Here is a 12827-nt window from a genome sequence, read left to right as displayed (position 1 = left end):
ATAGATTATTGGACTACCTAATTACAAGACCAACTTAACTCTACAATAGTGTTCTTCTCATAGAAAAAAATCCTTTTTTTCTGTTTGATAAACAGTTTTACTTCAGTTTAATCAAAAAATAACTCTTTATTGGAGATTGATCAAAAATTTAGTAGGTTTGATAAAATTTGAATTAAAATTCTGGTTAACAATTAACTTGAAATAATTCTATACAAGAAGTGAAGCATCTTTTAATTCGCAAAAATGACTAATTAGAGAAATATAATACGTGCACATAAGTCTAGCTTGCACACCCAAATATGCTATTAAATTTTAAAATACTCTTTTACCAAATGTATCGAACCCATACCTTTTAAAATATTAATATGCATATATAATAACAAAAAAATGTATATACATATATAACCACATTACACCAATGGACAAACTATCAGTGATGATCGTATCAACCCTTTGAGCAGTGAATTTTTCTAAAATACAGGAATGTTTGACCACATTTACCAATAGCATGATAAAACATGCATTAGCAACCAACAGAAAAAACTGCACATAGTGGTAAATGGGCTCACCAGACTCAAAAATGAATGGTCGCATATGACACAGGACTTCTGGAAATGAGGCGTACAAATATGTTTTTGCTGCTCCATTCTGAGTTGAACGATATTCAAGCACACCCACACTTGGAACTGCCAGGAGGCATGAAGATGGAAAACATACACGAATGTGCATATTGCCCAAAGGGAATTACTACCTATTTAAAAGCATTATTTCACAGTTACCACTGAAATAGAAAGGAAAATAAAAAAGCATGCTAACTGAAGCCTGCACACGAAGCACACCCACTTCAGGAAGATATAAAATCAAAGGCCATGCAGAAATGTTTTTCTGTGGTACATATCATACAAATTTTTAATAAAAAAGTTAAGATATCTTTCACATTCCAAAGTGAAATAAGATAAGTTACACAGCTCATGCATCTTCATAAATTATTTTGGGATCATCCCATCATAACTACGCTACAATAATGGTTGATGTAGCATGTTAGGGGCAGCACCATAAAACATCTCAAATAATGAAACAAACTAGTAGTAAAGACATCAAAAATGAAGCATAAAGTAAATGACAAATGTAACTTTTGAAAATTAGAATCAATACAAAGAAACAAGTTAAAGGCCCAGCAACATAAAACTATGGTAGATTACATTATTTAACATAAGTAAAACAAATATGAACATCAATTACAACAAAAAGAAAAAAATGCAAGAGAACAAAAGAACAACAGGAATGCCTATGTATGTACAAACTTGTTCACACTACTGCAACACAAAACCTGATAGAGCTCAAAAAAGGTACAACCAACACAATGGACAGCTAAATTGAACAAATATTACCTCCTAAATTTTTACTTTTCCCAAAAATTACAGGAAAGCCTTCAATAAACAAGAGGAAGTATTTGTGTTATGAATATGGCCATATTTTCATGAATTATTGGCTCAAGCCAATAAATCTCACAACCCATACTCGAGACTTGTTTTGGTTTCAACTGAATAAACAAGCTAAACTCAGGATCACAGCAGTTTCATCTCCTGCTCATTTTTCTTTAATGATTAGTAACCCAAGTTTTTTGTCTGCATGTATATTCACCTTGCAAACCAACTTGACTTGTCAACCAATGCTTTAGCATGATGTGCCTGTTGTTCCAGAGCTTTCCCACTGTATGCAAATAGATAAATAAAGTTGAGAGAAACCAATATTACAGTATGAATCATTCAAAAGGCAACTAATATGAAATTACATTTACATACTACATACTAATGCCAAGAATAAACAACCTATTAACAAACACATAAAGTATTAATATCGTTAAAAACAATACAGTTAACCACAAATTCCATCCTATTTCTTCTAAAATTAGTACATAAAAGGATTAAAATCTATGTAATTAAGTACATATTTAAAGCAATATAGTGCCTTCCTCCCCATTGCAGAAGTAGTTATGCACATAATACTATAGTTATAAGTGGACAATGCTGATTTGCATCATTATGGTCTTACTGAAGGAGCAAAATAATACCGAACGGCTCTTTTGGACACTAAATAAGTAACTTCTGCACAGGAGAAATTCTAACACAGTTAGTCACAAAAATAGGCTAACTACTGGTTTAATATGATGAATTTATCAATAAACCAATCAATCAATCAGTTATCCCAGGGAATTTATCTCAACGAATACATGATATCACACTAAACAAAAAATAATATTGTATTTAACAAAAATTTGGCACATTACTTGATTAGCCTTAATAAAATGTGAATACTCACTTAAATGCCATTTCTAGGGAATTTTGATAGTAAACAGTACAATTTGGAAGTAAACAGTAAATATGATTTAAACTCAACCATTCCCAGCTATACAAAAACGGATAAATTATAATAATAATGCTTGACTGATAATTTCATCCTGGCTGAGGGAAATTTACACAAGTCTGTTCATTTAATGCAGCAACAATTTCCATGTTGATGTTTATACTGAAATTGAGATATAAGTTAATATTTATCGAACAATTTCGTTTAAAAATTGTAAACGCTGCTCAAAAGACAAAGAATTCAATACTTGGTTCATATTTTTTGATAAAGGAACAAATGTTGATTTTGCTAACTGACTGAATGAACAGTGATGACCGCAGTCCCTTACTACAAAGAGGGAAAATAGAAGATGAGGGGTCCGTGTACCTCCTCCCAGATTTCAAGGGTAAGGCCTACATCTCGCTGCGTAAACATGGAAAACAAGGAAACATATATTTTCCGCATTCATTCCCCTACATATGAAAATCTCCGATGAAAATTTGTGACTTTCGTCCCCCAGGTCAGGAAACGTCCTCCTGCACATTTCTGTCGTTAGCAGCGAAAGGGTGAAATCAGAGGCCCAACACTAAGCACACAGCTTCCACCTTCCCTGGACATTTGTTCATCATGAATATTTCAAAATATTTAACAAAGCTAAGGCATATTGATAAAAAGTTCATTGAAATACATTCAAACCAGATGGAATCCACTGACATTAACAATAAAAGCAGACCTAAGGTTTACACAATCCAATGAGACAGGGGAGTAGTTATGTTACCTAGCGAAACAAACCTAAGATTATTTTCAATCGTGAATCATGCACAAAAAATTACAAATATTTGATAGTACAGAGATTTCTATTAAAATAGTTTTTAAGTTATTAATTACTAACATCAATGAATACCTTCAAAATTAAATGCAGCTACGGACAGAGAAAATCTTTTTTTGTATGCTCGAGGCTTTTGCACTACTGCATTACAGTTCTCTCCATAGTTCCCAGGTTAGCTGCGTTGAAGTTAGACCACGAAATGTCATCTGAAATCAACTTCGACGCAACTAACCCGGAAAGTATGGAGAGAGAAAATTTCACTACTGTAATGGTTCATCCCATTACGGTATATGTTCCTTGGTTATCCCTCCCTTTTACCACTACCTTAAACCTCACCCCAGACTCAACCTTCTCCCCCTCCTTCTCTCGACTCGGCTCTTGGAGTTGTGTGCACGAGTGAGTGAATGTATGAGTGTGCGAGGAAAGATAAGTGAATAGGTTTAGTCAGTTGTGTTGAAAGGAAATCAAATAGGATAGTGAAGTGTTTAGATATTAAGTGACCCCCCCCCCTTTGTCCTCTTCACACCACCCAACCGAGGAAGGTATAAAAGTACACGGAGCGAGGAACCAGGGGCAGAAAAGAGCAGAAATTCAGAAAGTAATACGCACTAGACTCACCCGTGGGCAAAGCTTAGGCCCGATGAAAGAATTTACTACCAAATTTGCACAGAGGAGTCAGCAGTGAGAACATTGAGTTTTTGCTGGCAGCAGTATCGCAGCACCCTGAATTGGCATGCTTTGCCCAAACTGAGGGACATCTTTTGCCATTCACTGAGGAAAAAACAGCTGAGAGGAGGATCCCAACACCACGTTCCTGACGATGCTTCCATTCCCGAAGAGGAGGAGCTTAAAGTTAGAAGATTTCGGCGAGGTGATCTCTTCAGGCTGCCCCTGTCATCGTAGCGGTCACATAAGATTTTCACCATCCAACACTACGTTATTCCTTAAACCCTACCCCCCCAAGCTGCAGCAATAACTTTCAGACAAAGCCATCCCTGACTAGTGAAAGTGTGAGATAACTCATTAAATTTCATCACTGAGGGCGAATGTGTGTTTGAAATAAATCAGGAAGAACTAATAATTACCTCCCTACGATAATTAAAAATAATTAAGATTGTTGTTTGTTCCCTAATTACCGTTACCAGTTTTACATATTCTTTTTGTTATTACATTATTTCTGCATTTGCTGTGGTTATTTCATCATTTATGTTCACTCAATCATTTCCCCATATTTCATTTAATTATTATGAGGGTTATTATCATTTTGTTTATAAAGCCTATTCTAAGTGTGAATAATAATGTGTGGTTAAATGAAAGATTTGTGTGCAAGAAGTTCATTTGCTTCACCAGTCGAGGAGGCAAGGCTCCAAGTCAGCCTCTGCCATACCTTTTTCCCCAATTCCAGTGTGCAATATTTAGGTGGTAAAGCTAGGGAATGTGAACGAATGGGACAGCTCGGGAATGGACACTTGTGTATCCTCTCTTGAGGTGATTTTTTCCTTGCTTTATGCTAAGTGGCGTGGTTTTTGCTCAGGGGTCTCATGCGGAAGGATTCAGTGGGAATTTTTTTTGTACTTGTGTCTCACAGCCTTTATTCAATCCGTATGGGTCGTGAACCATTGCACTTCCGAGGAGCCAAAATTTTTCTAAGTCTCAAATCTATGCCAAATTGGCAATGCCAATGAACCACGCTACCGTTGGAAAGAACAACAAACACAACAAGCATCGAGTAAGTAATTTCTTCCCCGCTAGTCAAAATGAGAACTTCGTTACCGAACTCTATAAAGAACTCTCCTTCTTGCAGGAGCCAAGGGCTTCTGCCCTCACGCCATCATAAAAGTTGCAGGTCAAAACATTGGTGGTCTAGAAAACTCTTTTTGATAGGCAATGAAGAAGGCCATTACTCAATGATGAGAGTTTTTGTTATCCTTTGAAGCAGGGGCGTGGCTCAGTGGCATTGCCAACTAGGCATCAATTTGAAACTTAGAAAATTTTCAGCTCCCGGGTGATAAGATTTTTCTGTCCAGAACTGCACATCAATTGGGAGAAAATTTACACACTTAAGAATACCTTTTAATGCTGGTAACTAATTACTTTGTTGCATCTGAGGCTAAAATGTAGCTTGAAATAATGAAACATATAAAGATAAGAAATTCAACAAACGTCCATGGTTCAACAACAAAGGCATACTCAGCATCCTAGCACTGAACCCATTGAATGGGTTTCAAAAATGGCATAACATGGCTAATTATGTGAGCAGACAAACTAAAATGTACTCACTGAAACACAAGCATGCAAAGTGTGTACAGAAAAAAAAATGATTAGCCATGAGCACAGTCCACTGAAGGTACAGTCACATTTACTCCCTAACTGGTGACTACCACATTTAAGTTAAATTCAAAAGCATAAAAGTCTCATCAATATAGGTAACTAAGAAAACGTGTACATTAAGGGAAACTATGCAGCGAGCCACATAAATATTGCTCAATAGAGGGTAACACAAGTCTACAAATGGTAGAGGCATCCAGGACCACCCCAAGCTTCCAGGAGGTGCAGTTTCCCAAAAATGGGCCTCCCTAACTGTGAACAAGCTGTTTGCCATCATCACCAAGCTGAACTCATGAAACTAACACATTTCATGCATGCCCATCAGAATGAGATCATTTCAGAAAAATAAAAATTTATGAACTAATAGTTCTAAATAATTTCTATGATGATAGGAAACTCTCAGAGGACCTTACTTGTAATACATCTGCTCATTGTGAAAGACTTGCAACTCAATCCCTGCAGGTGAGGGGTAAATTATAAGTAGTTTAGGTAACTTTTCTACAATATTAATGGAGTAAAAGCTATAGTGAAGGGCAGAAACTAGGTCAGTTGAATTCACACAACTAAGAGATAAAATTAAGGAATGCTTCAAATTCAAGAATAAATTCTGATATTCTTGCTTAAAATATAATCTCAACTCTCTAACTTTCAATTTAACTCAAGGGACCAGAAATTTTAGCTGAAAAAATTTGAATAAATATTTACAGGTGTATCTACCCTTCTAGACTTTAAATTTAAAAAAAATTAATATTAATGAAAATAATTCCATTACCAACCAATACCAAGAACCTCTTTTCTGAGATGCACCAAAAGTATTCTCGGACTCTCAAATTATTCTTAAGTTTCATCACTGAATAACATTCTGTTTGAAGTGCATACTTAGTGCAACCACTAGGGACTGCAAGCCTTTCCCCAAATGGCAAATCAACAACTAATCATGAATTGACGAACCTCACTGTTTTAAAATTCAGTCCTTTTAATATAACTTTTAATTTGCCATCCATCTCTTTTTCAACTCATTCCTTACCATTTAAAGTTAAACAGTAACTGTGACACAAGACAACCTCACACCTTGGCCAATGCTCACCCACTCATGTTTTCTTTGGGTTACTCTCACATATATAGTCTCATAAATACATACGTATATTGCTAATGAATCACCCATCCCTTCAATCAATTCTTATTTTCTTAAGGACACCCATTATCTTTATCCAATGCATTTGATCAAATACTTTTTCAAAACCTGAGAAGCAACACACAACTCCTGGTTATATTCTATGCTCCTCTCTATAAGGCTCTTCATCACCACTATCATATCTCAGGTCGACTTACCTTCATGAATTTAAACTAATCTTCAAACATTGACCCTCATCACCAAACATCTACATATAAATAATTATCAGTACCACTATCCCTGAAAATGATATTAGGTTTAAAATTATAAAATGTCTGAATAAAAGGCTTCAATTTCTTCTTTTTCGATAATCTCCTCACAAGCCAGGTCCCATTGTAAGAGTTTCCAAGGCCCATTTGATTCTGCTCAATGCATTTATGGAAGACATAGGGTTCTCACGTCTATTCCAACAGTGCTTTTCAAGTAGACTACCTTCATCCAGTTCCTACCATTCAATCTATCCAGCATGGGTAACCTTACCAGAAGAAATTAAGAGCTACATCGGACAGAGAAGCTCAAAAGGTCATTGCAAAGAGCAAGCTTTTCTCCTGTGATAGTGTCTTAACCAAAAGAAAATGGGCAAATGAAATACCATACACCTTTTGCTGGAGGATATTAATTTATTCACATTATGTACTATAATAAACGTATATTAAAGCTTCCAACTCCGATCTAAGATGATGATCAACTTCAACATTCTATCAAATTAAAAAATTACATGCTTTCATTACTTATTCCACACATGCTGAGATAAATTGAATTAAAAGAATATGAATCAACAGAAGAGGTTTGCATACACCAGGGGCCACATCATTATGCATGAAACCACAATGTAATAACCATACTATTCTGCCACATTCTTCTATTCTATACACATTTATACTGCAAGGGAGTAAGGTAAAAGAAAAACTTCACGCAATAACATTTGACTCATACCTACAGCAGAGATAAATTTGAAACATAAAACTTAATATGTATAGATATTTTTTAATGATCTGTAAACCATACTTCATATGAATACCTTGTAACCATAAGGCCTGTTCCACCTATTTATAACCTCTATTTGTCGTTCAGACGTACATGTACCAATGGAAAAAATTCAACACACTTCCTGTTGTCATAGTGGAACCTTAAATTCAAGATAAGGTACTCTCATGTCATACTGAGACCTACAAGTTTGGATATAGTTAATCCAAAGAAAAAGTGTAAAACCTGGTGTTGGACAAATAAGGTGGCAGCCTGAATCCACAAATACCTGATAAACAAGATGAGAAATGCAAAAGTGCAATAAAGCATGAAGACATGGCAAAGCAAAGTGCAATCAAACGGGTAGGTAGACTACCATCTACTTAACAAATTAAACACAACTAGCTAAGCACCACCGGGATAAATGTGTAGTATATATAAATGGGAATTAGATCACTGAACTAGAGAGAGTGAGACAGAAACAGAGAAAAAAGAGAGAGACACACGAAAGCTAAAGAATTGTGACAAGAGTAGGAAATCAGGGAACGCACCCGAACAGCTGCAAAGAACTCGAGGTGTTCCCTTGGGGTGAGGAAGTCGAAAAGGATGTCGTGCTGGGGGCACACCCCTGTCATCCTCCGGATGGTGCTCATGTCGTTCTGGTCCCTGCAATTTTTTTATCCAAACCACTCTTATATATATATTCTCCCCACCAAAGAAAAAAAGATAGGCCACAGAAAATCTGGAGAAATATATAATACTTTGTACCCCAATTGCCAAAGAAGGAAGAAAATGCATTTCAAGAACAAGTATCAACACTATGTACACATTTGTCTGGATTCCATAGATGTAAAATGTGCCTAACACTTGCATGAGGTCACCATTTAAAAAATCTATTTAATGAACCCGAATTTGAACCTAGAACTCCAAGTCCAGTGGCTGATTACAAGAAAGACTTCAACGCATTAATCATGTCATGTCACACATTACCCACGTCAACCATTACATGGCAATAAATTAGGTGGCATAAGTGAAATGACCCAGTGAAAATATTTACTGCATGAAAGGAGTTATTTTGTGACGATTTTTAAGTTCATTTGTAAACATGTACTACTTGAAATGTGCATAAGAGTCTTCATACACAATAATCATATTTTAAATCCATATTTGTCTGCAACAGGGCATATAATTGAGGAAATAGTTATAGGTTAATGAGTTACTAAAGCATTAGTTTCCACAACCAGAATCTATGATTCTAAAATTTCAAGCATGTTGAAATTATCACTACTATAGTAAGTTGGGAAATGGTTTGTTCAACCCACAGCATGATCCATGAACTAGTGAATCCAATCACTAAGCTTTTAACATATAACTGCACATTGGATTGATAAGATATATCCTTTAAAAATTGAGGGATTCAAACAAGAAATACTATCTCACTAAAATGATGAGTTTTACATTAGCAATTTAAATGTAATACTGCTGTGTGCTTATGAAGAAAATTGTTCTTAATGTTAATGAAAAGATTGACCATGTTGACTGCTCAGTAAAAAAATTAATGATCACCAAAGAACATATTAATTTAGTTGCCAAGAAATTTCCTTCACTGATTCAAAGAGAATGAGACCCTAGATTATCTGGAGATGCACGTGCAGATTATTCACAAGTAAAAATAACAAATATCAAAATTCTTCAGAGACAACTGTTTCTACAATAAACGTATTAGAATCTCAGCTTCACCAAGCACAATCATAACCTAAGAAGTCTCTTCATTTCTTTCTCATCTCATGAGACAGTGGCCAGATATTATGCATTTGGTTGTCATGACACTTTCCAACTAAGCAATTTAAAAACTACCTTTCAGCACTTTGAATAGTAATTACAAAATTCTAACCCTCTTAAACTGACTAGTAAAAATTGCTATTAGATGAAACGATCATGTAAGCGACCAGAAATAAAACAAATAATAGTCTGCACCCCTATCATACCCTCAATTATTGATCGAATGGGTAAAAATAACTCAACCATTAATGGTAAACTGCAAGTGAAATAAACTGACAGAAATACTTTCACATAATTTCTTAAGGGCCATGCATGCATAGTAAGGCTTAAGCATTGACTGGTGCCATTAGTGCATAGAATGATTCAATGAGATAGCCAATAGCAACTGACCCAGCCAACTGATATAAAACGACCTCAGGATACAGTATTTACCACTGCAATAAAAAAACTGCACAGAAATAGCACAGAGGCACATGCCGCCTTAGTGTAACTAATCATTTACTCTATATTCATGCCTATTCTTAGTGTAATACTAATCATTTGAGTTCTTGATGACTGGCATAGAGCTGTCCAAGAAATCACATGATAAGTCTCTATATCATCTGGGATATTGTTTAATGTGCATCCTGAAAGTGAATCACTCTTTCTAAAATATTAAATTCAAAACTGAATTTAATATTTTCTAATAAATTATACCAAATGACCCAATTAAGAATCTCATGCCAAATAGAGAATACCTCATGATTGAATTCCTCTGAAGATAGAGCAAAGTGAAATATAACACACATATATATGCATAACACAAGGAATAATATACATGTAGTAATCCAGCATTGGTCACAAGCATCTCCATTTGGCAGTAACAAGAAACACCATATTAAATAAATATTATCACAGATATCTGACTATACACTTCCCATTTTTACTCATATGCTTTAAATACTCCCATGGGAGCTACCTCGGAGCATAATAATATCCATTTCACATTTCCTTTCCACAAAATATACATATTGTCCAGGTTTTCTATTTCTTGACCTTTACATTGAAATAAAATATGTACTTATATTTTCTGATGGGACGAGGAAAGTTATGGAATTTCATATGAAATTCTAGCTCTGGCATTTCATGCCTTTAATGCTACCTATTTTAACCCTTTGGCTGCGGGAGTTCACGATTTTAGCTGCCAGCCAGTGCAGAAGAGACCCCCTGTTCAGGAGGCACCCCCTGCCATGAGGACTGGTCTGGCAGAGTTAAACCCCTTAGCGATCCTTATGGTGAGGGAAAATGCCCAAGAGCAAGATATCCAGGAAGCAATAAAAATTTTGGGTTAATGGCACAGTGAGCGTGCAAAATGTATAAAAATGTTGCCGCACTCTAAGGGTTGACTATAGACAGGGTGTACGTCATTGCATAATTCATCCGGCTATCAGATAGTTTTAAGGGTTATAGTTTTCAAGATCATAGATAAAAAGCTGAGGGCTCCTATATTTGGGTGCTATTCACGCCATCTGCCATAGATTAACACTCCAAAATAGCCTATGAAGGAAGACAGGAGAGAGAGGATAGCTGCCTCCCCTAAAAATGGATGCCGAGGATGCATTTTAAGATTACTATACTGGACATGGTCATAAAGTACATAATTATAAAATTATGTCCAGTGAGAAGCCTAACAAAAATACAGAGAACACTCATTCATGAAGGTGTGCTAGATATAGACTTCTATCCATTAAATTTATGTGATAATGTGGGTGTTTGTTACCTGGTGAATGCATTGCAACATAAACACAATTTTTAGCAAAAGCTTTAGGATTAAATGCAATGTGAATAATTTTCACTACATTAACATCAATGAAAAGCCAGGGAAATTCATTCACTGCAAATACAAAATGTAAAGAACAGATTCAACAGAGGAATGAAAATGTGTAAATGAGTTTACATTAGCTTCTGTACCATGCTATCCTCTGCAAATCTGATGCTGAATAGCTCAGTAGGTCTCCACAGTGGATGAGAACACAAATAACTATTTAATTTCCATATTTTTTCAGTACTCATCAGAACAACTCCAGTATTTAGGTAATTTATGCTTATTCCTAAATCTTATCTAGACTACTTAATGGCAAATCACTGAATATTCATTAATAGCTTTGCCTCAATTACAAGGGCTGATTATATGTGCCCAACCAACTTGCAAATAAAAACTATATGTAATAAGATTGTAATCGCGAATAACAATAAAATTATGTATTTTTATAGAAGTTTGGCCTGGAAAGTAACTGCTGGCTTTATAGTTACACCAATCAAAGAATATATACAACTAAATCTACCCCAATGATTTTAATATAATTATGCATAAAAATCAGTAGTGATAACTTACACAATAACATTAGATTTCAATAGCTTCATGAGCAATATAAAAAGACAAATCTAGGAGGTCTGGAGGCCTCCATTCGGCAAAATTCAGAATTTTTGGTCCCTTTAGCTACGCAAATTAGTGGTTTAGCTCTAATAAGTAGAGCCACAATATAAAAACCAGGGGTATGAGGAAATGTTGCAAATACAAACAGCTTTCTGGGGTGCCGAGGAAATTTACATTTAAAAGGACAGGGAAGCTTTGATATTACGAAATTTCAAAACTATGAACTAAGTCAATCAATCATAGAATGCCAGTTGTCAATCAATTGGAGAATGTTGCAGAGAATGAGAGCAAGTGGAGGGGAAAGTGTGCCTAGGAGACAAGATTTGAAGAGGAACGCAAACCTAGACCTGTGCTCCACTGTAACTGACAACTGGTCCGAGTTATGCCTGCTCAAAATTATACTCTAAACAAATTTACTCAGTAAAGGATTCATACTAAATATTATACCATTCTTTTCTAATTCATAACAATTGGAGCTCAATTTTCGATCACCAGTGCCCAATTAGTACCGCAGATGCATAGAGATCACATGGGTCACAGCCAGGTGTTTGTCTGCTTAGACAGAGTCTGAGTCCTTCCGTGCAGTGGTGCAGTGAGAGGGGTTTTGGGGGATAAACCCCCACCCCCGAGCTCAGAGAAATTTTTAAGTTTAATCCATTTCAATTAATTGGATTAATATTACTTATAGAATAGTGTTAAGTATCAATAAAATATTCCTCAGAAAGCTGTAAAACTCACAATTTTGTGCCATTTATCGGAAAATTTTTTTAGGGGAGGGCCCTAGCACCTCACACTTACCCTTGCGGGTATTCCATACCCTCAGACGTGTATGTTGCACCTAAAACCCCCCCTAGCCTTAATTCCTAGCGGCACCCCTGCTTCTGTGGAACAGTCTTGAGTCCTTGAAGCAATCTAAAATACCCAATTATGTGCATAAATAATGAGAAACTCTTTGATTTACACAAATTATGAACATTATAAGAAAA

At 35.6% G+C, this 12827-nt stretch overlaps 1 protein-coding gene across 3 annotated transcripts in view; it reads right to left on the bottom strand.

Moving 5' to 3' along the window:
- Window positions 1–12827, bottom strand: part of LOC124155767 (cholesterol transporter ABCA5-like) — a 74464-nt gene that overhangs the window by 27671 nt on the left and 33966 nt on the right. For all 3 annotated transcript variants that reach the window (XM_046529855.1, XM_046529852.1, XM_046529853.1), the window contains one exon: window positions 8195–8309. In XM_046529855.1, coding sequence (XP_046385811.1) covers window positions 8195–8309 — 115 coding nt within the window. The remainder of the gene's footprint in view (window positions 1–8194; window positions 8310–12827) is intronic.

The sequence above is a fragment of the Ischnura elegans genome, chromosome 3 (genome assembly GCF_921293095.1).
Source record: "Ischnura elegans chromosome 3, ioIscEleg1.1, whole genome shotgun sequence".
Lineage (NCBI taxonomy): Eukaryota > Metazoa > Arthropoda > Insecta > Odonata > Coenagrionidae > Ischnura > Ischnura elegans.
Note: the sequence above shows the minus strand (reverse complement) of the source record. Positions and strands in the feature narration are given on the sequence as shown.